General features: G+C 46.5%; 1 protein-coding gene across 4 annotated transcripts in view; it reads left to right on the top strand.

Annotated features, from left to right (window-relative positions):
• Positions 1 to 26,463, top strand: part of CCDC141 (coiled-coil domain containing 141) — a 337,148-nt gene that overhangs the window by 76,605 nt on the left and 234,080 nt on the right. For 3 of the 4 annotated variants that reach the window (XM_063933345.1, XM_063933348.1, XM_063933346.1), the window contains exons 3-5: positions 10,991 to 11,182; positions 15,705 to 15,807; positions 19,351 to 19,604. In XM_063933345.1, the coding sequence (XP_063789415.1) occupies positions 10,991 to 11,182; positions 15,705 to 15,807; positions 19,351 to 19,604 (549 nt within the window). Of the gene's footprint in view, positions 1 to 7,278; positions 7,397 to 10,990; positions 11,183 to 15,704; positions 15,808 to 19,350; positions 19,605 to 26,463 lie in introns of those variants that run through there. The other variant, XM_063933347.1, reaches the window with a different exon arrangement.

The raw sequence follows: 26,463 nt of genomic DNA on the forward strand, positions 1-26,463 counted from the left end.
CGGCTTAACACTGCCGTTCAGCCCCCTCCCGCCCATCGACCGCCTCTGTCTCAGAGGCGATTACTAGGCAACGAAAGCTGCCATGCGCCGGCGCATGCGCAGTTCCGACCCGATTGCTGCGCTGCGATCGGGTCAGAATGACTCCCATTATCCAGTCAGATGATCTGAATATTCACAGCATGGTCCATGAGTGTGATTATCCATTGACCATCGATGATTAGCAACCATCAATAATCTAAAGTTGCGGTTTAATGATTATTTCTCTGACGTCCTAGTGGATGCTGGGAACTCCGTAAGGACCATGGGGAATAGCGGGCTCCGAAGGAGACTGGGCACTCTAAGAAAGAATTAGGACTACCTGGTGTGCACTGGCTCCTCCCTCTATGCCCCTCCTCCAGACCTCAGTTAGAATCTGTGCCCGGCTCGAGCTGGATGCACACTAGGGGCTCTCCTGAGCTTCTAGAAAAGAAAGTATATTTAGGTTTTTTATTTTCAGTGAGATCTGCTGGCAACAGACTCACTGCTACGAGGGACTTAGGGGAGAGAAGCGAACCTACCTGCTTGCAGCTAGCTTGGGCTTCTAGGATACTGGACACCATTAGCTCCAGAGGGATCGAACACAGGCCCAGCCTCGGTCGTCCGGTCCCGGAGCCGCGCCGCCGTCCCCCTTGCAGAGCCAGAAGCAAGAAGAACGTCCAGGAAATCGGCGGCTGAAGACTCCGGTCTTCATTAAGGTAGCGCACAGCACTGCAGCTGTGCGCCATTGCTCCCCATGCACACCTCACACTCCGGTCACTGATGGGTGCAGGGCGCTGGGGGGGGGGGGAGGCGCCCTGGGCTGCAATAAGATTACCTTACATTGGCAAAAATACACATAATATAGTCATTAAGACTATATATGTGTAAAATCCCCTGCCATATATCCAGGAAAAAAGCGGGAGAAGTCCGCCGTGAAGGGGGTGGGGCTATCTCCCTCAGCACACTGGCGCCATTTCCTCTCACAGCTCCGCTGGAAGGACGCTCCCCAGGCTCTCCCCTGCAGTTTCCAGGCTCAATAGGGTAAAAAAGAGAGGGGGGGCACTAAATTTAGGCCCAAATACATATATATATAGTTGCTATAGGGTAAAATCACTCATTATAGTGTACATCCCTGTGATTTATAGCGCTGTGGTGTGTGCTGGCATACTCTCTCTCTGTCTCCCCAAAGGACTTTGTGGGGTCCTGTCCTCAGTCAGAGCATTCCCTGTGTGTGTGCGGAGTGTCGGTACGGCTGTGTCGACATGTTTGATGAGGAGGCTTATGTGGAGGCGGAGCAGGTGCCGATAAATGTGATGTCACCCCCTGCGGGGTCGACACCTGAGTGGATGGTTATGTGGAAGGAATTACGTGACAGTGTCGACTCCTTACATAAGAGGTTTGATGACATAGCAGATGTGGGACAGCCGGCTTCTCAGTCCGTGCCTGCCCAGGCGTCTCAAAAGCCATCAGGGGCTCAAAAACGCCCGCTACCTCAGATGGCAGACACAGATGTCGACACGGATACTGGGGGTCATTCCGAGTTGTTCGCTCGCAAGCTGCTTTTAGCAGCTTTGCACACGCTAAGCCGCCGCCTACTGGGAGTGAATCTTAGCTTATCAAAATTGCGAACGAAAGATTAGCAATATTGCGAAAATACTTCTCTGTGCAGTTTCTGAGTAGCTCGAGACTTACTCTGCCAGTGCGATCAGTTCAGTGCTTGTCGTTCCTGGTTTGACGTCACAAACACACCCAGCGTTCGCCCAGACACTCCTCCGTTTCTCCAGCCACTCCCGCGTTTTCCCCAGAAACGGTAGCGTTTTTTCGCACACACCCATAAAACGGCCTGTTTCCGCCCAGAAACACCCACTTCCTGTCAATCACATTACGATCCCCAGAACGAAGAAAAAACCTCGTAATGCCGTGAGTAAAATTCCTAACTGCATAGCAAATTTACTTGGCGCAGTCGCACTGCGGACATTGCGCATGCTCATTAGCGACTATTCGCTCCGTTGCGACAAAAAAATAACGAGCGAACAACTCGGAATGACCCCCACTGACTCCAGTGTCGACGACGATGAGACTAGTGTACATTCCAATAGGGCCATCCGTTACATGATTACGGCAATGAAAAATGTGTTGCACATTTCTGACATTAACCCTGGTACCACAAAAAAGGGTATTATGTTTGGGGAGAAAAAGCAACCTGTGGTTTTTCCCCCTTCTGAAGAGTTAAATGAAGTGTGTGATGAAGCGTGGGTTTCCCCCGATAAGAAACTGGTAATTTCCAAAAAGTTACTAAGGGCGTACCCTTTCCCGCCAGAGGATAGGATACGTTGGGAGACATCCCCTAGGGTGGATAAAGCGCTCACACGCTTGTCAAAGAAGGTGGCACTACCGTCTCCGGATACGGCCGCTCTTAAGGAGCCTGCGGATAGAAAGCAGGAGGCTATCCTGAAGTCTGTATATACACACACAGGTATTATACTGAGACCGGCTATTGCTTCAGCATGGATGTGCAGTGCTGCAGCTGCGTGGTCAGATTCCCTATCTGATAACATTGATACTCTTGACAGGGACACTATATTGCTAACAGTAGAGCATATTAAAGACGTAGTCTTATACATGAGAGATGCACAGAGGGATATTTGCCAACTGGCATCTAGAATAAATGCAATGTCCATTTCTGCCAGGAGAGTATTATGGACTCGGCAGTGGACAGGTGATGCGGATTCTAAAAGGCACATGGAGGTTTTGCCTTACAAGGGTGAGGAATTGTTTGGGGATGGTCTCTCGGACCTCGTTTCCACAGCGACGGCTGGGAAGTCGACATTTTTACCCCATGTTCCCTCACAGCCAAAGAAAGCACCGTATTATCAGGTACAGTCCTTTCGGCCCCAGAAAGGCAAGCGGGTTAGAGGCGCGTCCTTTCTGCCCAGAGGCAGAGGTAGGGGGAAAAAGCTGCACCAAACAGCAAGTTCCCAGGAACAAAAGTCCTCTCCCGCTTCCTCTAAGTCCACCGCATGATGCTGGGGCTCCACAGGTGGAGCCAGGTGCGGTGGGGGCCCATCTCCGGAACTTCAGCGACCAGTGGGTTCGCTCACGGGTGGATCCCTGGATTCTACAAGTGGTATCTCAGGGGTACAAGCTGGAATTCGAGACGTCTCCCCCTCGCCGTTTCCTCAAATCAGCCTTGCCAACTACTCCCCCAGACAGGGATGCGGTGCTGGAGGCGATTCACAAGCTGTACTCCCAGCAGGTGATAACCAAAGTACCCCTCCTTCAACAGGGACGGGGTTACTATTCCACAATGTTTGTGGTACCGAAACCGGACGGTTCTGTGAGACCCATTTTAAATTTGAAATCCTTGAACACTTATATAAGAAGGTTCAAGTTCAAAATGGAATCGCTCAGGGCGGTTATTGCAAGCCTGGACGAAGGGGATTACATGGTATCACTGGACATCAAGGATGCTTACCTGCATGTCCCCATTTACCCTCCTCACCAGGAGTACCTCAGATTTGTGGTACAGGACTGTCATTACCAATTCCAGACGTTGCCGTTTGGTCTGTCCACGGCACCGAGGGTATTTACCAAGGTAATGGCTGAAATGATGATACTCCTTCGAAAAAAGGGAGTTATAATTATCCCGTACTTGGACGATCTCCTTATAAAGGCGAGGTCCAGGGAACAGTTGTTGATCGGAGTAGCACTAGCTCGGGAAGTGCTACAACAGCACGGCTGGATCCTGAATATTCCAAAGTCGCAGCTGGTTCCTACAACGCGTCTACTGTTCCTGGGGATGGTTCTGGACACAGAACAGAAAAAGGTGTTTCTCCCGGAGGAGAAGGCCAAGGAGTTGTCATCTCTAGTCAGAGACCTCCTAAAACCAAAACAGGTGTCGGTGCACCACTGCATGCGAGTCCTGGGAAAGATGGTAGCTTCTTACGAAGCAATTCCATTCGGAAGGTTCCATGCAAGGATCTTTCAGTGGGATCTGTTGGACAAGTGGTCCGGATCGCATCTTCAGATGCATCGGCTGATAACTCTGTCTCCAAGGACCAGGGTGTCGCTGTTGTGGTGGCTGCAGAGTGCTCATCTTCTAGAGGGCCGCAGATTCGGCATACAGGACTGGGTCCTGGTGACCACGGATGCCAGCCTTCGAGGTTGGGGGGCAGTCACACAGGGAAGAAACTTCCAAGGACTATGGACGAGTCAGGAGACTTCCCTACACATAAATATTCTGGAACTAAGGGCCATTTACAATGCCCTAAGTCAGGCAAGACCCCTGCTTCTACACCAGCCGGTGCTGATCCAGTCAGACAACATCACGGCGGTCGCCCATGTAAATCGTCAGGGCGGCACAAGAAACAGGATGGCGATGGCAGAAGCCACAAGGATTCTCCGATGGGCGGAAAATCATGTGTTAGCACTGTCAGCAGTGTTCATTCCGGGAGTGGACAACTGGGAAGCAGACTTCCTCAGCAGGCACGACCTCCACCCGGGAGAGTGGGGACTTCATCCAGAAGTCTTCCAAATGATTGTACACCGTTGGGAAAGGCCACAGGTGGACATGATGGCGTCCCGCCTCAACAAAAAGCTAAAAAGATATTGCGCCAGGTCAAGGGACCCTCAGGCGGTAGCTGTGGACGCTCTGGTGACACCGTGGGTGTACCAGTCGGTTTATGTGTTCCCTTCTCTGCCTCTCGTACCCAAGGTACTGAGAATAATAAGAAGGAGAGGAGTAAGAACTATATATTTGTGGTTCCGGTTTGGCCAAGAAGAGCTTGGTACCCAGAACTTCAAGAAATGATCTCAGAGGACCCATGGCCTCTGCCGCTCAGACAGGACCTGCTGCAGCAGGGGCCCTGTCTGTTCCAAGACTTACCGCGGCTGCGTTTGACGGCATGGCGGTTGAACACCGGATCCTAAAAGAAAAGGGCATTCCGGAGGAAGTCATTCCTACGCTGATTAAAGCTAGGAAAGATGTGACCGTAAGACATTATCACCGCATATGGCAAAAATATGTTGCTTGGTGTGAGGCCAGAAAGGCCCCAACGGAGGAATTTCAGCTCGGTCGATTTCTGCACTTCCTACAGTCAGGAGTGACTATGGGCCTAAAATTGGGTTCCATTAAGGTCCAGATCTCGGCTCTGTCGATTTTCTTCCAAAAAGAACTGGCTTCACTGCCTGAAGTTCAGACTTTTGTTAAAGGAGTGCTGCATATTCAGCCCCCTTTTGTGCCTCCAGTGACACCGTGGGATCTCAACGTGGTGTTGGATTTCCTAAAGTCACATTGGTTTGAGCCACTTAAAACCGTGGAGCTAAAATACCTCACGTGGAAAGTGGTCATGCTGTTGGCTTTGGCGTCGGCCAGACGTGTATCAGAATTGGCGGCTTTGTCTTGTAAAAGCCCTTATCTGATTTTTCATATGGATAGGGCGGAATTAAGGACTCGTTCCCAATTCCTTCCTAAGGTGGTTTCAGCTTTTCATGTGAACCAACCTATTGTGGTGCCTGCGGCTACTCGGGACTTGGAGGATTCCAAGTTACTGGACGTAGTCAGGGCCCTGAAAACATATGTTTCCAGGATGGCTGGAGTCAGGAAAACTGACTCGCTATTTATCCTGTATGCACCCAACAAGCTGGGTGCTCCTGCTTCTAAGCAGACTATTGCTCGCTGGATCTGTAGCACGATTCAACTTGCACATTCTGCGGCTGGACTGCCGCATCCTAAATCTATAAAAGCCCATTCCACGAGGAAAGTGGGCTCTTCTTGGGCGGCTGCCCGAGGGGTCTCGGCTTTACAACTTTGCCGAGCTGCTATTTGGTCGGGTTCAAACACATTTGCAAAATTCTACAAGTTTGATACCCTGGCTGAGGAGGACCTTGAGTTTGCTCATTCGGTGCTGCAGAGTCATCCGCACTCTCCCGCCCGTTTGGGAGCTTTGGTATAATCCCCATGGTCCTTACGGAGTTCCCAGCATCCACTAGGACATCAGAGAAAATAAGAATTTACTCACCGGTAATTCTATTTCTCGTAGTCCGTAGTGGATGCTGGGCGCCCATCCCAAGTGCGGATTGTCTGCAATACTTGTATATAGTTATTGCCTAACTAATGGGTTATTGTTATGAGCCATCTGTTCGTGAGGCTCAGTTGTTGTTCATACTGTTAACTGGATATAGTATCACGAGTTGTACGGTGTGATTGGTGTGGCTGGTATGAGTCTTACCCGGGATTCCAAATCCCTTCCTTATTGTGTCAGCTCTTCCGGGCACAGTTTCCCTAACTGAGGTCTGGAGGAGGGGCATAGAGGGAGGAGCCAGTGCACACCATGTAGTCCTAATTCTTTCTTAGAGTGCCCAGTCTCCTTTGGAGCCCGCTATTCCTCATGGTCCTTACGGAGTTCCCAGCATCCACTACGGACTACGAGAAATAGAATTACCGGTGAGTAAATTCTTATTTTAATCATCATTGGTTTCTAACTGCTGGTTTTAAACCATCGAGCTGTCAATGGTGAACCCTACAGTATGTATCAAATCTTTGGAATTAGTTGCAGTAGCCAGAGGTGTGGGCTGATACTGGGAGAGGTAGTGACTTGCACATGTGCTGCAATGGTCCTTCAATGGCGGTCACAGTGAGGATTTATTCGCGTGTTGTGTGTAAGAAAATCAGGAGACTACTTTTCAAAAGGTCAACAGGATCAAAAGGTCAACATGACAATAGTTGACACACATATGGTTTTAATTTTTTTCTATTTTTTTGGAAACCATGATAAGCGAAGCGAGGGGACACGGTACACTAATGGGGCATTTTGTGGCAGAAAAGTGACAAAGCACTAAAAATAAAAAAAATGGGGTTGTCCATTTCCATGTTGACCTTTTGACCCTGTCGACCATTTCTACCATCTACCTATTCCATGTCGATCTTTTGACCATGTCGACCTTTTGACCCTGTTGACCTAATCCATGTCGACCATTAGTGGTCAACCTATTGACTGTAGACCTTTTTAGTGTAGATCTAATGACCCACACCCGATAATCAGGCACGGCGGTAGCCGCTCTGCAAAGGGATGCAGTGCAGGTAGGCGCCAGGTGGGATAGGTGCTCTTCCTGCTCTACATCCCTGTGCTGAGCTGCTGCTGCTGTACCTGCTACAGCTGCCGGCTGCTGCTGTCACACTCTATGACATGCAGCGACACCAGCAGCACAAAGCCCCCTCCTCTCCCCCTCCCCTACCCTGTGTGACAATGCAGTGGCCGTAAGGGGTCGAAAGGGGGCGGAGCTAGATGGGACTAAGGGGTGAAGCTAGTCGGGAACAGGCTCCAGCAGGAGGATGAGCTGCTACAGCTCCGGCCAGCCAGCTGCCAGACTTCCTTAGGTAAGTGTCTGGAAAGAGAGTGAGTGTGTGTGTGTGTGTGTGTGTGTGTGTGTGTGTGTGTGTGTGTGTGTATGATTGTATGTGTATACTGTATATATGTGTGACTGTGTATGTGTGTAATGTATGTACAGTATGTATGTGTGTATGTATGTATATATATATATATGTATATGTGGTGTGTGTATCTGTGAGTATGTGTGACTGCGGCATAATGGGGGTCATTCCGAGTTGATCGCAGCCAGCAACTTTTTGCTGCTGCTGCGATCAACTAGCCACACTTATGGGGGAGTGTATTTTAGCTTAGCAGGGCTGCGAACGCTTGTTCAGTCCTGCTAAGCTAAAAACAAATCACATAAAACAAGACCAGCCCTATACCTACTTACCCAGTGCGATGGATCCAGCGATGATGGGCTCGGCTTTGATGTCACTCCTCCACCCTCCGTTCTGCTGGACACGCCTGCGTTATACTCACCACTCCCCAAAAACGGCTCCAGACGCTCCGTCCCCGCCCAGCCACGCCTCCTTTCTGTCAATCTTCTTAGCGGTCGGCTCTGCGACTGCTTGCTTTGTAAGTCGAGACGTAACCCGGCGACCCCTGTCGCCGGGCAACGTCGTGCACGCGCACTGCGCCGCCGCGCATACGCATTCCGCACCCGTTCGCACTGCAGTGAGAAACAGCTGCGTGCGCATGGGTCGGAATGACCCCCAATGTGTGAAAGCGGTACTGGTACAGGGGACGTTACGTGTGTAAGCGGCACTGGTACAGGGGACGTTACGTGTCTAGGTGGCACTGGTACAGGGGGCGTTACATGTGTAAGCGGCACTAGTACAGGGGACGTTACGTGTCTAGGCGGCACTGGTACAGCGGGCGTTACGCGTGTAAGCGCCACTGGTACAGGGGACGTTACGTGTGTAAGCAGCACTGGTACAGGGGACGTTACGTGTGTAAGTGGCACTGGTACAGGGGACGTTACGTGTGTAAGTGGCACTGGTACAGGGGGCGTTACGCGTGTAAGCGGCACTGGTACAGGGTACGTTATGTGTGTAGGCGGCACTGGTACAGGGGACGTTACGTGTCTAGGCACTGGTACAGGGGACGTTACGCGTGTAAGCGACACTGGTACAGGGGGCGTTACGCGTGTAAGTGGCACTGGTACAGGGGACGTTACGTGCGTAAGCGGCACTGGTACAGGGGACGTTACATGTCTAGGCGGCACTGGTACAGGGGGCGTTATGTGGCTAAGTGGCACTGGTACAGGGGGCGTTACGTATATAAGCGGCACTGGGACAGGGGGCATTACGTGTGTAGGCGGCACTGGTACAGGGGCGTTACGTGGCTAAGTGGCACTGGTACAGGGGGTGTTACGTATCTAAGCGGCACTGGTACAGGGGGCATTATGTGTGTAAGCGGCACTGGTACAGGGGGCGTTACTTATCTAAATGGCATTGGTACAGGGGGCGTTATGTGTCTAAGCAGCACTGGTACAGGGGGCGTTACCTGTCTAAGCGGCACTGCTACAGGCGGTGTTACGTGTGTAAGCGTCCCTACTACAGGGGGGATACGGTCATTAGGTCGACAGTCATTAGGTCGACCACTATTGGTCGACATGCATTAGGCCGGCAGGGTCACTAGGTTGACACTGTTATTAGGTCAACATGGACTAGGTCGACCTAATGACTGTTGACCTAAGTTGTGTAGACCCAACGACTCATAACCGTTACGTGTGTAAGCGTCACTACTACAGGGAGTATTATATGCGCTGTCCCTTTGTAAAGTATGGGAGGGCGCAAATTTATAGTTTGCAGGGGGGCGCCGAACACCCTAGCATCTGCGCTGCCGATAATAGTACATACCTGTACAAAAATATATCTTAATTGAGAGCCAGCTTACCAGGAGTCACCCCTAGGTCCTCCAGGTGGCACTACAGTAACCAGCATACTCTTCAAATGTAGGTCCCATCTATGCCTCTCTAAACTGAAGTATAAACTTAAAGTTGCTCAATCAAATTAGTAGATGCTGTTAGGGAATACATATGATATCCTGAACGCCGGGATCCCGACAGGCAGTATATTAACCACATCCTGCTGAGAGGGAGGGGTTGTTCTAATCCAGAAATATACAAAAATTTAGATTTTCCCAGCCTAATAAAGAAGTAAGCAGGAATTCCCGAAAAGTGGAAATTAAGCACAGTAAACAGTTTATTTTAGATGGTTTTGAAAGATACGTTAAAATTCAATTTATTCATACATGATACTAGCAAATGTTTTTGTACTTACAATAATATCCCTTTACTGTAACGTACCACTCCTATTTTAAAAATTCATATTTCAAAAACTCTCCAGTGACACAGTTGCTGAGCTGCAGAGGGTTAACTATATGTTTTTTTTAACTGTTATTGCAGTGATTCTGTTATCTGTATGACAACCACATTCTTAATATATCTCCAACAAGCCCTGTTACTTGTCACGGTAAAGGCCACAATGATTACATTGGTGCGATGTAGTGTCTGAAATGTAGCTATGTGTGATATTGATGGGCTGGCATAGCACTGTATTGCTGGCTGGCTGTGTATAACAAAATATTTCAAGCAATGAACTTTATTCTTCCATAGAGTTGCCAACTTTTATCATAAGGGTGACTCCTGTTCGTTTTTTAACTTCATTTAATTAATCATGCTTGGATGAGATATTAATGTGTAACAGCTGTAATACAGCCTACTGTGAGTCACAAGCACTATATTACACCATTCCCACCCCATTGAGCAGGAGAATTAACCATGTGAGTGGGGGATAGGTGGATTATCTCCCAAGTAACAGAGGTCCTAAGCAGTCATACGTGAGAACGTTTGAATAAACACAAAAACAAAGGCAGCAAACTCAAATCTGTTTCACTGTTCCAGAACACAACATAAGATGTTGACCATTTTACCTTTGTACAGTTACCATGAAACCAAGGGATTGATATACTGTATCAAGCAGTGAAGTGGACGAGTACAGAAGTTTTCCATAGCCAGAGGTGTAGAGAGCCAGCTGGGCCCTCGTAATGAACGGGGCATGAGCAAAATAAGGGAGTATGTCTACACCTCCCCAAAAAATTGCACCCCCGCACTTCACAGGGGGCACCATTCTAATGCAGGGGGCAGAAGGGGGCTTGAGGGAAAGCATTCGCTTTCTACCTTGCTTGTTGGAAGTGGGTCCCTCCTCCTCAGCAGGAGCTATCTTCCCAGAGAGATTTGGGAAGATGACGCATGTGTACTAGAGAGCAAAGACTCTGGCACTGTCTTTGCTTTCAATGTGCGGGCGCCATCTTCCCAAAGATATCTCTGCAAAGATGGCACCGGTATACTATAGGGAAAGGGGGTGTTGGCAGTGGCCCCGGGCCCCTCCAGCAGCCTGGGCCCAGGTAATTTGTAATCCTCCCCCTCTTGGTGCCCCTATTTGAATTTTGGACTGTTCTGCACCCACATCTGTGCAGGAAGTCCAGGAGCGGAGCATTTTGTTCCTAAGGGAATGGGACATATTGGAGGGAATGAAATTCTGTTTATTATTGGACTGATTTTAAAATCCTTAAGAAATGTCTTTCTGTCTTTGTAGTCTTTGGAAGATCATGTATGGGATTTGCTATGCCAAGCAGACGAGACAGCAGAGCAAAACAAAGATCAAAGCCAGTTGTATGATGCCATGGCATTGAGCCTAAAGGAAGCATGGAGCGCCCTGATTATAGTGCTGGAAAGGAGGAGAGACCTATTGCACATGGCCGCTGCTTTCTTTGATAATGCAATACAGGTTTGTGCCGGACTAAAATGACTATTATAGGGTCTGTGGCTTGCAGTGTGCGACTAGCTCGCTGTAGGAGACTTAGCAAATCTTCCAAAGAGCACAAGTAGAGAGGCTACCCATAACAACCAATCAGATTCTAGCTAACATTTATCTAGTGCATTCTTCAAAATTACTAGAATCTGATTGGTTGCTATGGGAAATATCTGCACTTGCCCTCTTTAGGAGGCTACGGGCTATATTTAACCTTAAGGGCAAAGCACGCCATGCTTTATGTTAGTGTCACTTTAAATTTTTATCTCAAACCCACTGAGAGCTTCTTAGATATAGTCCTACGTCTCATTTTCCCAATTAGTGAGCCACAGAGCATGTGTAAATCATGTGCGTCATGGTTTTGCCTTGTAGGTGCCCGGGGTGCAGAACCCCACTAATTGACAAAGGCCAGATACTCCAGGGCAGCACAATGCGAGAAGGTAAAGTGTTAGTATGTGCTAATAAAAGGAAAACTGGGGTAGCTGGTCTTTGCCGGTTAATGGGGCTCTGCACCCCGGGCCCAGACATAAAGTTAGGGACCACCAGCATTAGAGGAGCCTTGTCGGGGCCTGGTGGCTTATCATACGCTTGCAAACTGTATGTACTAAGGTGGTCATTCCGAGTTGATCGCTAGCTGAATTCATTCGCTGTGCAGCGATGAGGCAAAAAAATGGCACTTCTGCGCATGCATATGCGGCGCAATGCGCACGCGCGATGTACTATTACAACGCTATAGTTTCAAGCAAGGTCTAGCGAAGCTTTTCAGTCGCACTGCTGGCCGCAGAGTGATTGACAGGAAGAGGGCGTTTCTGGGTGTCAACTGACCGTTTTCAGGGAGTGTTCGGAAAAAAGCAGGCGTGGCAGGATAAACGCAGGCGTGGCTGGGCGAATGAAGGGCGTGTTTGTGACGTCAAAACAGGAACTGAATGGTCTGAAGTGATCGCAAGCGCTGAGTAGGTCTGAAGCTACTCTGAAACTGCACAAAATTATTTTGTAGCCGTTCTGCGATCCTTTCGTTTGCACTTCTGCTAAGCTAAAATACACTCCCAGTGGGAGGCGGCATAGCGTTTGCACGGCTGCTAAAAACTGCTAGCGAGCGAACAACTCGGAATGACCCCCTAAGACCTCTGGATTTCTATTGTACGTATATATATATATATATATATATATATATATAGGTAGTGAAGAAAATAAGCGCTGTTGAGTGTAGTGACAAATATAACATAAAAACTCGGGTGGATTAAGAAAATAATATGGCCTTGGACACTTATCTGGTAAGTAACAACTTCCAGCCGAGATTCATCATTTTAGGATTAGCATGTAAAAAGAAGAAACAGCAAAACATAGTGTGTATCGTTCATAAATTAAAATGATGCTATTCACAATATAAGGCACGAGTTTAGGGAACTAGCTTATTCCCAATAAATTGTAATCTGTAACTTCACAACATAAAATACAGATTTAATGAACAATCACATAAAAACGGCTAGACAACACACGTACAAGATTTAAAATCATAAAAGCTTATCTGTCCATTAAGGGAATAGGGAGGTCAGCAACAAACTATCCCAGCGGCACAAGATAGCCAAAGGTTATGCGTACAGGATAAAAAAGTACAAACGCTTATCTGTCCATCAAGGGGAGTTTCAGCAGCAAACAGTTCCAACGCGTTTCGTCCTTCAAGGTGTGGACTTCTTCAAGGGGAAGCTTTTCAGTCGCACTGCTGGCCGCAGAGTGATTGACAGGAAGAAAGCGTTTCTGGGTGTCAACTGACCGTTTTCAGGGAGTGTTCGGAAAAAAGCAGGCGTGGCAGGATAAACGCAGGCGTGGGTGGGCGAATGAAGGGCGTGTTTGTGACGTCAAAACAGGAACTGAATGGTCTGAAGTGATCGCAAGCGCTGAGTAGGTCTGAAGCTACTCTGAAACTGCACAAAATTATTTTGTAGCCGTTCTGCGATCCTTTCGTTTGCACTTCTGCTAAGCTAAAATACACTCCCAGTGGGAGGCGGCATAGCGTTTGCACGGCTGCTAAAAACTGCTAGCGAGCGAACAACTCGGAATGACCCCCTAAGACCTCTGGATTTCTATTGTACGTATATATATATATATATATATATATATATACTGTATATATAGTCTTTCATGGGTGGTCTTCAGTATGCCGAAAGTCGGGATCCCGGCGCATAGTATACCGGCGCCGGAATCCCGACACCTGGCATACCGACAGATATTCTCCCTCGTGGGGGTCCATGACCCCCCTGGAGGGAGAATAAATAGCGTGCCGCGCGTAGCGCACCACCGTGCCCGCAGCGTGGCGAGCGCAGCGATCCCGCAAGGGGCTCCTTTGCGCTTGCCATGCTGTTGGTATGCCGGCGGTTGGGCTCCTGGCGCCGGTATGCTGGTCGCCGGGAGCCCGGACGCCGGCATACCATACTACACCCGTCTTTCATGTCTTGGTACAGGTACAGCTCGGTGCGCCTGGGGACACCAGGGGTTAATCCCCAATGTATTTCTAACTATTGCATTCTTGTAAGATAAATTATAGATTTTATTTTTCTATGTGTATTTTAAGGTTGTTTAAGTGGCCTTTGCTCCACTACAGGAAAACTTCATAAAATAGTTGTCTCTCAATTAACTATAGCGATAAACAATACCCAAGCATTAGTAAACTATTTAAATGTAATATACATCATTGTTTTAAATTTAATATACACAATCCATACCTCTTAACAAGACCCATTCCGGGAGGGACAAAATGCTCTCTACCTGGGCTTTCCTCTTAATTTATGATTGCAATCACCTCTGTTGAAATACCTTTCTTATTAATTAAATAGTTCCACACAGGTGATGCCAATCATATATTAAGAGGGAAATCCGGTTAGAGAGCATTTTGTCCCTCCTGGAATGGGTCACATTGGGAGGTATGCACATTGCACAATATAATATACACCCCCATTACCCCGGGCCCCCTGTCTTAAGTGCCCAGGGACCCCCCCAAGGCTTAATCCGGCCCTGCACAGGACATTTTCATTAATGTAAAATTACTGTATTTATTTGTTTGGAAGCCTGCAGTGCTACACCAGGAAGTTGCAAAGTGTACCCCATTATACGTTTAGTGATATGACCTCTAAAATGTCAAAGAATTGAAAAATATTTTGCAGTTGGATGTGCCTTTGCACCAGGGATGTGCGGTGAGCTAAATGGCTCAGGTGGCACTGGCTAGCATCAGAGCCAGATCGCACAAAACAAAGATTATCCCCGTTAATAGGGGGTATTTTGCCAACTTAAAAAAAAAAAAATTGAGTTATTCCACCTCATAATAAAATTTTTGCACATTTTACAAAAATAGACACATTTGTGCACTTAAGAAATGTCACCTTGGACAGTTAAAATGTATGTGCCCCTATAAGCACCATCATCATGTATCATGGATGTATACGCTTACTGGCAAAACCAGTCACACTTCCACTAAATTAGGAGTGTGAGGTCATAAAAGATTATCTGCAATGCTGTTTTCTGGCAGGGCATTGCCTACAGGGGTTATTTTAAGTTGTTAGCAAACCAAAAAGTTAGCATTTGGGCAAAACCAAGTTACACTGCAGGTGGGGAAGATGTAACATGTGCAGACAGAGTTAGATTTGGGTGGGTTATATTGTTTCTGTACATGGTAAATACTGGCTGCTTTATTTTTACACTGCAATTTAGATTTCAGTTTGAACTACCCAAATCTAACTCCCTCTGCACATGTTACATCTGAACCACCTGCAGTGCAACATGGTTTTGTTCATTAGTGTGCCTTTTTGGTTTGCTAACAACTCTGAATAACCCCTATAGTGTGTTATCTACAAATATCAAATGGTAGATACAACATCATAGTAAATGACATGTGCAATGATTTGCATGCTTTTTAAGATTTATTAAATGCTAGATTGCTGTATGTAATAATTGCATTATTGAAATGTCTTAAGATGAATAATACATGTAATTTATTCTTGCTGTGAAGCAGTAGTAGTGCCATTTTCAGTAGGCATAAAAAAACATTGGGCCTAATTCAAATCTGTTCGCAGCAGCAAATTTGTTAGCTAATGGGCACTGCAGGAGGGGCAGATATAACGTGCAGAGTGAGTTAGATTTGGGTGTGGGTGTGTTCAAACTGAAATCTAAATTGCAGTGTAAAAATAAAGCAGCCAATATTTACCCTGCACAGAAACAACATAACCCAACCAAATATAACTCTCTCTGCACATGTTATATCTGCCTCCCCTGCAGTGCACGTGGTTTTGCCCATTAGCTAACAAATTTGCTGCTGCGATCAGATCTGAATTAGGCCCACTACTGCTTTCTGCAAGCATTATTTTCCCTAATAATGTGTCCACCAGGGGGTGCTGTTGACTGGTCAGAATCAACTGTGCGAATATAGAGAGTGTTGTGGCTTTTTGTGCAGAGTATGTTTCTTAGACATTATCATGGTAATGAGTTTCTTTCTTCTGCCCTTTAGTTTGCTGATGCAATTGATAATGCAGAGTCCTTTCTTCAAAACACACCAGACACTGCGGAGTCTATTACAGAATGTCTTCAACAGCTCCAAGAACATACAAAGGGTAAAGTTTGTTTTTCATGTAAATGTGCTTCCAGACTTATAATTGCTATAAAGTGTTCTGACAGCACAGCAGGGATTAAGCTGACCTGTTCAGAGAGGAATATAAGGTCTATCCTGATCAGAACTAGTGAACTGAATAGAATGGAAAAGCATATCTTGCACCTCCCTACTGCCCTGCTTCAAGCATTCTGTTCTGTCCCAGCTGCTGGGACGTTGGGAGGTTTTTTACACGGTCACTGTGGTCTGTGAGCACCTGTCTCCTCTGGTGCATACAATAATTTATGTGTTTTAGGGGAAGGTAAGGCGGTCTATATTAAAAAGAAAAGGGTGACAACTTGTGCAATAATTGCATTCAAACATAGTGAAAATTAAAAGTAAAAGTACATTTTCTCTGCGTACCAATAATGGTTGGAAATTGGGCTTATCTGGTTGGTCAGGTGGGCCTTTTGCTCTCTGACCCTGAAATGGATTCCTTGCTTATACCAGGATATATTATTTACCAAGCAAATAATCCATTGTCCAATATGTTTATAATCATATTTACATACCCTCCAACATTTTACACATGAAAACCGGTACAAATTAACAAAAAGGGGCGTGACCATGGGTAAAAGGGGTGTGGCCACACCCACTTTCCTATACTTTCAATGTTAATTTGGAGAGTCAAAAATCATTGAAAAGCCTTTTTTTTGGCAGGTACAGATAATAAAAAAAAAGGGACTGTAACTGGCAAAAAGGTACAGTTGGAGGGTATGTATTTATAACAGTAAAACATATCGCCTGTACATTAGAAATATTCAATTATCTCACCACATATGGGGCAGATGTACAAAACCTCGGAGAGAGATAAAATGGATAGAGATAAAGTATAAGCAAACTAGCTCCTAACTGTAATTTGACATTATTTCTCTCCACTTTATCACTCTCCAAGGTTTAGTACATCTGCCCCTAAATGAGAATTTTATGACTGAAATGAAGACATTGGGATTGGCCTATTACAGAACCAAGCAGTTCACTAGCAGTGCGCAGAAACGCCCTGTTTGATATAGCTGTAATATATTTCTTCTTAAAAAAAACTTTTTGCAGCTATTTTTATATTTTTAACAATTTATTTTATTATTAGGCTTTCAGTTACACTGTGCATGTGTGAACCGGGTCGCCGGGTGATACATGAATGTACGCCGTGAGGTCTGGCAAAAGATGAATTAACATTAGCGCTCCTATCCAGTATTACCCTTCAGCATTGCAGTGTTAATGTCCTATTTCAGGGCAATATATAGCTGCAGTGTAAAGACGGAAGCTGAGCACACTGTATATGTTTTAATAAGATGGACAGTTTTTATTTTTATTTTTTATTTTATTTCTTCCGAAACTGGCAAGTCTTTGCACTATGGGGGAGGATGTAATGAAGTCCAAGTTTGGTGGCCGCGCGGGATGCCGGCCAAACTCTGACATTTTTTTTTTAAAGGGGCAATCATGTTTAAGGCATGGTTTAACCTTGTACATGATTGCCCCTTTAAAAAAAAGTGCCAGTTCGGCTGGCATCCCTCAAGGCCACCGAACTCGGACTTCGTTACATCCAGCAGCATCGGACTGGGGCATGTAGGGGCCACCGGGAGAATGCAGTGGTAGGGGCCCATGTTTAGGGGTGTGTCCAGTCTGCTGAGGGGGAGTTGCCTGCCACCTCATTGGTTTGACTATTAGAGAGTGCAACGTCTGGGCCCCTTCATAAATATATACAGTAAATTCAGCTGCTGCATGCATGATAACGTACCAGATTAATAATACATTAATAACAGCAATGCACTGTAGAAAATACACCATAGTCCAGTATAAGGTAACATATGTATAATGTATAATTCACAGTCTAGAACCTGATCCTTAGAGCAGGAGGTGGGCCCCCAGGCAGTGGGGCCCACTGGTGGTTTCCCCTGTACCTCTGTGGGCCAGTCCAAGCCTGCATCCCGGCCTGTGTCTTCTCCATTCCTGACAGATCATAATCTGAAATAAGATGGATATACACTAGGTCGATACCATGTCGAATACATGATATTGACGCGTCATTCGACCCATTGCATGCACATCATGCATGTTTTGGTAGCGATTACGATGCGATGATCATCCCCACGGGTCGAACATCGCATCAACTGATCATATGTGCTGCACAAATGATCAGTCGATCTGCGTAGGAGACAATTGCGGATCGTATGATAGATCGTAAGGTGCAATAGCACCTTACGATCTATCGTACGCCATAGAGCTGTCGGGGGAGTCTCCCCTGTGATCCTGTGCCACTTGATCAGCACCTTCCTGGCCAGTTCAGCAGAACCTGTCAACCATTGTTTAAGAACAAATTGGTTATCCAACCGGATCCCTCCCAGCACCCACCGCGGCACGCATGCACTCAACGCATGCGCAGGTAGGACTCTGGGTTCTAAGCCCAGAAGTCCTATCATCACAAAGGACAGCTCTTATTGCAAGAGCTATCCTTTACGATTTTCTTCATGTATATGGCATTAGTAAACGTTACTATGCATGCAGAGAGTGGGGGGATGCGTGATGTTTGCTGCATCCCGCTAAGCCTTGAAAAGTGATAAAGTGGAGAGTGATAAACTACCAACCAAAAAGCTCCTATCATTTTTCAAACACAGCATTTAACATGGCCGTTAGGAGCACTTAGATAGAGAGTGATAAAGTGGAGAATGATATAGTATCAGCCAATCAGCTCCTAACTGCCATGTTACAGGCTGTGTATAAAAAATGACTGTTAGGAGCTGGGTGGTTGGTAATTTATCACTCACCACTTTATCACTTTTCAAGGCTTAGGACATCTAGCCCTGTACAGCCTCTAACATGGAAGTTAGGATCTGATTGGCTGGTACTGTATCTCTCCAAGGCTTCATACATCTCCCCCTAAGCCTTTTATTAACATTTAAAGTACATTTCCTTTTTCCTACTATTTGAAATTACTACAATTCACAATAGATATAGGGGTATATTCAATTGAAGTCGGAAACTGCCGTCTTGTCGGAAAGACTGCAGTTTCCGATTATTTTAGGTCGGCTGGGGTTCCGACCTATTCAATAGGTCCCTAATATTTCTGACAAGATGGGAATTCCGACTTGTGGGAAAGCATGTGGATAGCCGCCGATCCGCATGCTTTTGTCGGAAACGCGGCAAAATTCAACAGGTTTTGGCCCTGTTTCCGACAATGTCAATCCAACTTTTAAAAAAGTTGGATTGGCATTGTCGTGAATGGCCAAATCCTATCGGATTTGGGCATTCGTTGAATAGTGCTTTGTCAGATCCTTTCCAAGGATGCTTGTCGGAAAGGATCCACCTTCAACTGAATATACCCGATAGCATCTGTCAAAGTAAAACATGATAAACAGTATATGTGAATATTTCACTTGTTTTGCTGAAATGTCTTAATTATTATTATTTCACTATATGTACAGTATTATAAGTATTATAAGTATTATAATATATTAAATTCACACAAAAAATTACAAGATCTTTGTTACTGTTCTCTTGTGTATTTTAGCTCTCCTAGAGCGATCGCTGTCCTTGCTTTATAAAAGCCAGGAACTGACTGAATTCATACAACAATTCAAGTCTCTCCAGCCAGTTGCAAGCTCTGAAATGATGAGGGGAGCTCACAGCAGCTGCTCCCAAATTGAGGACCTTCTGGAATTGCTGCAAGACAAGAGGCGGCAGCTGGACAAGCAGATGAGGCAACACCGCCAAAGGTTGGAGCAGGTCTTACAAGTCAGTCAGTGGCTCCAGCAGGAAGACAAGGTAACACGGAGCTAAAATAAACACAGCACCTGTTTCCCCAGGTCACAGCTGTATGGCTGGTGCCAGAGCACAACATTGTTATTTTGTGTGGGAACTGTTTAGTGTTTTCGCATCTGTGGCTCTGTTCACAGTGGCACATAAATGGCATTTAAATGGCTGCCATCTGGTGTCAGTGTGTGATTGGCCCTCGACTGTTGGTAATGCATAAAACAAGAGAACAGGGGAAAGAGAAGAAAGACTCTTTGTTGGGGCAGACTTGGACAAATGAAAAGGTATTAAAATGTAACTTTGATTGATAATTCACATAAAAATAATTAAAACACACAGACAAATATATCTTCGCTTCTCTCCCAAAGGGGGAATGAAGTTTCATTAGTGTCAATCTACATTCTAATATTCTAATATTAGACACTAAATGTCGCCTTTTCTTAAGTCACGTATCTTTGGGTACACCTTTGGTGAAAATATTAAAAACAAAGAATAACAATTGAAATCATTTCAAATGGAGAGCACACTTCTTAGGAAATACGGATACAAATTCAGTCAATGATAGTGTGCTCTTTGATAATTTCTCTCTTGGTAAGTAAGACTGCTTGTAATCCTACCTCTGGGTACTGCTTTAATGGTTAGTAGAGGATAACTATCCTGCTTCTCCAAGGAAGAAGAAAGGGTAAGCAGAGCTAGGACAAAGTAGTTACGATGAGAACTGGTTAATTTGTAATTGCTAGGCCCCTGCGCCCAATTCTTTGGAGAAGGAAAATTAGGTTTGACAGGATAGAGGTATTAAGGGGACATGTACTAAGCAGTGATAAAAGTGGAGAAATGAGCCAGTGGAGAAGTTGCCCATGGCAACCAATCAGTATTGACGTAACATTTATAATTTGCATACTATAAAAGTATACAGAGCAGCTGATTGGTTGCCATGGGCAACTTCTCTACTGGCTCACTTCTTCACTTTTATCACTGCTTAGTACATGTCTCCCTCAGTCATAGGTTTCTCCATCACTTCTGCTTTTTGTTTCTATCTAGGATTTATCTACTGCACCTGATATTCCCAGGCAGTGTCAGATTAAGGTCCACATGGGTCTGGAGCTGAGATTTATGATGGGCCTATTGTGTGCCTCGGCAGGAGGTGTGACAATTGCTGCAAGGGAGGGGGGGTCTAAATAGGGGACACAGACACAACTTACTGAAACAAACACATTTACTGATGGATACCAATTACTGACAGATAGCACTTAATAACACAGACACCTCTTACTGACATAGCTTACAGTTACTGACACACACAATTTACTGACAGACATGCCTTACTGACACACATACAACTTACTGACACTCACAAGAGAGATAACCTTACTGACAGACACATCTTACTAACCAACACTACTTACTGACGCACAGAACACCATTTACTGACAGACACCACTTACTGACACACACACACACACACACACACACACACACACACACACACACACACACACACACACACACGTATACAACACATATAAACTTACTGACATAGAAACCACTTAAATGGGATGAGAGGAGACCCTATACCTTACACTACATCACAGACCGTCTATACACCATGCTACATCACTGACCCCTCTATACCCCATGTAACATCACTGACCCCTCTATACCCCACACTACATCATGGATCCCTCTATACATTCCATTACATCACTAACCCCACTATACCCCACGTTACATCACTGACCCCTTCTACACCCTATGCTACATCACTGACCCCTCTGTACCCCGCGTTATATCGCTGACCCCTCTATACCCTACGCTACATCACTGACCCCTCTATACCCCACGCTACATCACGGACCCCTCTATACCCCACGCTACATCACGGACCCCTCTATACCCCACGCTACATCACTGACCCCTCTATACCCTACGCTACATCACTGACCACTCTATACCCCACACTACATCACGGACCCCTCTATACCCCACGCTACATCAGGGACCCCTCTATCCTCTACGCTACATTACAGACCCCTCTATATCCTACGCTACATCACGGACCCCTATACACTCTAAGCTACATCAGTGACCCCTATAAACTCTATTCAATATCACGGTCCCCTCTATACCCTACGCTACATCACGGACCCCTCTATACCGTACGCTACATCACGGCCCTCTCTATACCCCACACTACATCACTAACCCTTCTATACCCTATGCTACATCACTGACCCCTCTATACCCCACGCTACATCACGGACCCCTATATACTCTATTCAATATCACGGTCCCCTCTATCCCCTACGCTACATCACGGACCCCTCTTTACCGTACGCTACATCACGGACCCCTCTATACCGTACGCTACATCACGGACCCCTCTATGCCGTACGCTACATCACGGCCCTCTCTATACCCCACACTACATCACTAACCCTCTATACCCCACGCTACATCACGGACCCCTCTATCCTCTACGCTACATTACAGACCCCTCTATACCCTACGCTACATCACGGACCCCTATATACTCTATGCTACATCACGGACCCCTATATACTCTATTCAATATCACAGACCCCTCTATCCCTTACGCTACATCACGGACCCCTCTTTACCGTACGCTACATCACGGACCCCTCTATGCCGTACGATACATCACGGACCCCTCTATGCCGTACGCTACATCACGGACCTCTCTATACCCCACACTACATCACTGACCCCTCTATACCCTACGCTACATCACTGACCCCTTTATACCCTATGCTACATCACGGGCCCCTCTATACCCCACACTACATCACTAACCCCTCTATACCCTACGCTACATCACTGACCCCATTATACCCTATGCTACATCACGGGCCCCGCTATACCCCACACTACATCACTAACCTCTCTATACCCCACACTACATCACGGACCCCTCTATCCCCTACACTACATCACTGACCCCTCTATACCCTACGTTACATCATGGACTCCTCTATACCCTACACTACATCACTGACCTCTCTATCCCCTACACTACATCACTGACCTCTCTATCCCCTACGCTAAATCACAGACTCCTCTATCTCCTACGCTGCACCACAGACTCCTCTATCCCCTCTGCTACACCACGGACTCCTCTATCCCCTACACTACATTACTGACCCTTCTATACCCTACTCTACATCACGGACTCCTCTACACCTTATACTACATCACTGACCCCTCTATACATTACACTACACCACTGACCTCTCTATACCATACACCAGAGGTTCCCAAACTGTGTGCAGTGGCTCCCTGGGGTGCCTCGGGACACTTGCAGGGGTGCCCTGGGTTGGTGGTCCAGGACCAATTAAAATTATTCATGGTCAATATAATAGGCAAAACCAGTGCTTGTGGCTGCCAGTCATAAAATATGTGGCCAAACAGAAGCAAATCTTGTCCCTCACCACACAACTGACCCTAAAGATGACATATAAAGTAAACGCGATCTACTTAATGTAATATAATTTTTTAAATTTCTCAATAAGACATTTTTGGCCTAGGGGTGCCATGAAAAAAATTCTGATATTCTAGGGTGCCGTGATTCAAAAAACTTTGGAAACCACTGCACACTACTCTGTAAAACAGCAGTACATTAGAGAGAGGGGAAAAAAAAACCAACTCAACCACATTCAAAGTGAAGAAATACATGGCACTTTCTCATTTTCGGGTTATATATCATAGAGAGAAGAGCATCTAAGATCTATTATTTGTAATAATGTATCACTGACCCCTCTATACCCCACGTTACATCACTGACCCTCTCTACACCCCACGCTACAACACTGACCCCTCTATACCACACACTACAATATGGACTCTTCTATACCCTACGCTACATCACTGACCCCTCTATATCCCACACTACATCACGGACCCCTCGATCCCCTACGCAACATCACAGTCCCCTCTATACCCTACGCTACATCTCTAACCCTTCTATACCCTACGCTACATCACTGACCCCTCTATACCCTACGCTACATCACTGACCCCTCTATACCCTACTCTATATCACTGACCGCTCTATACCCTATGCTACATCACTAACCCCTCTATACCGTACGCTACATCACGGACCTCTCTATACCCCACACTATATTACTAACCCCTCTATACCGTACGCTACATCACGGACCCCTCTATACCGTACGCTACATCACGGACTCCTCTATACCCTACACTACATCACTGACCCCTCTATACCCTACTCTACATCACAGACTCCTCTATACCTTACACTACATCACTGACCCCTCTATACCCTACACTACATCACTGACCTCTCTATACCAAACACTACACTGTAAAATAGCAGTACATTAGAGAGAGGGGGGGGGGGGGGGGACCCATCTCAACCACATTCAAAGTGAAGAAATACATGGCACTTTCTCATTTAAGGGTTATATATCATAGAGAGAAGAGCATCTAAGATCTATTATTTGTAATAATGTATCACTGACCCCTCTATACCCCACTCTACATCACTGACCCCTCTATACATTCTATTACATCACTGATCCCTCTATACCCCACATTACATCACTGACCCCTCTACACCCCACGCTACATCACTGACCCCTCTATACCCCACACTAAAATATGGACTCTTCTATACTCTATGCTACATCACTGACCCCTCTATACCCCACACTACATCACGGACCCCTCGATCCCCTACGCTACATCACAGTCCCCTCTATACCCTACGCTACATCATGGACCCCTCTTTACCCTACTCTGCATCACAGACCCCTCTATACCCTACACTACATCACGGACCCCTCTATACTCTACGCTACATCATGGACCCCTCTATACTCTACGCTACATCACGGACCCCTATATACTCTACGCTACATCACGGACCCCTATATACTTTACGCTACATCACGGACCCCTCTATCCCCTATGCTACGTCACGGACCTGTCTATACTGTACACTACATCACGGACCCCTCTATACCGTACGCTACATCACAGACCTGTCTATACTGTACACTACTTCACGGACCCCTCTATACCGTACGCTACATCACAGACCTGTCTATACTGTACACTACATCACGGACCCCTCTATACCGTATGCTACATCACGGACCCCTCTATACCCCACACTGCTTCACTAACCCTTCTATACCCTACACTACATCACTGACCCCTCTATACCCTACGCTATATCAATGACCGCTCTATACCCTATGCTACATCACGGGCTCCTCTATACCTCACACTACATCACTAACCCCTCTATACCCCACACTACATCACGGACTCCTCTATCCCCTACGCTACATAATGGACCCCTCTATACCGTACCATACATCACGGACCTCTCTATACCGTACGCTACATCACGGACCCCTCTATACCGTACGCTACGTCACGGACCTCTCTATACCCCACACTACATCACTAACCCCTCTATACCCTACGGTACATCACTGACCCCTCTATACCTTATGCTACATCACGGACCCCTCTATCCCCTATGCTACGTCACGGACCTGTCTATACTGTACACTACATCACGGACCCCTCTATACCGTACGCTACATCACAGACCTGTCTATACTGTACACTACTTCACGGACCCCTCTATACCGTACGCTACATCACAGACCTGTCTATACTGTACACTACATCACGGACCCCTCTATACCGTATGCTACATCACGGACCCCTCTATACCCCACACTGCTTCACTAACCCTTCTATACCCTACACTACATCACTGACCCCTCTATACCCTACGCTATATCAATGACCGCTCTATACCCTATGCTACATCACGGGCCCCTCTATACCTCACACTACATCACTAACCCCTCTATACCCCACACTACATCACGGACTCCTCTATCCCCTACGCTACATAATGGACCCCTCTATACCGTACCATACATCACGGACCTCTCTATACCGTACGCTACATCACGGACCCCTCTATACCGTACGCTACATCACGGACCTCTCTATACCCCACACTACATCACTAACCCCTCTATACCCTACGGTACATCACTGACCCCTCTATACCTTATGCTACATCACGGGCCCCTCTATACCCCACAGTACATCACTAACCTCTCTATACCCTACACTACATCACGGACCCCTCTATCCCCTATGTTACATCATGGACTCCACTATCCCCTACACTACATCACTGACCCCTCTATATCCTACGCTACATCACGGACCCCTCTATACCCTACGCTACATCACTGACCTCTCTATCCCCTACACTACATCACTGACCTCTCTATCCCCTACACTACATCACTGACCGCTCTATATCCTACGCTAAATCACGGACTCTTCTATACCCTACGCTACATCACTGACCTCTCTATCCCCTACACTACATCACTGACCCCTCTATATCCTACGCTAAATCACGGACTCCTCTATACCCTACGCTACATCACTGACCTCTCTATCCCCTACACTACATCACTGACCGCTCTATATCCTACGCTAAATCACGGACTCTTCTATACCCTACGCTACATCACTGACCTCTCTATCCCCTACACTACATCACTGACCTCTCTATCCCCTACACTACATCACTGACCGCTCTATATCCTACGCTAAATCACGGACTCTTCTATACCCTACGCTACATCACTGACCTCTCTATCCCCTACACTACATCACTGACCCCTCTATATCCTACGCTAAATCACGGACTCCTCTATACCCTACGCTACATCACTGACCTCTCTATCCCCTACACTACATCACTGACCCCTCTATATCCTACGCTAAATCACGGACTCCTCTATCTCCTACGCTGCACCACGGACTCCTCTATCCCCTAAACTAC

Source organism: Pseudophryne corroboree, chromosome 7 (assembly GCF_028390025.1).
Source record: "Pseudophryne corroboree isolate aPseCor3 chromosome 7, aPseCor3.hap2, whole genome shotgun sequence".
In the NCBI taxonomy this organism is placed as follows: domain Eukaryota; kingdom Metazoa; phylum Chordata; class Amphibia; order Anura; family Myobatrachidae; genus Pseudophryne; species Pseudophryne corroboree.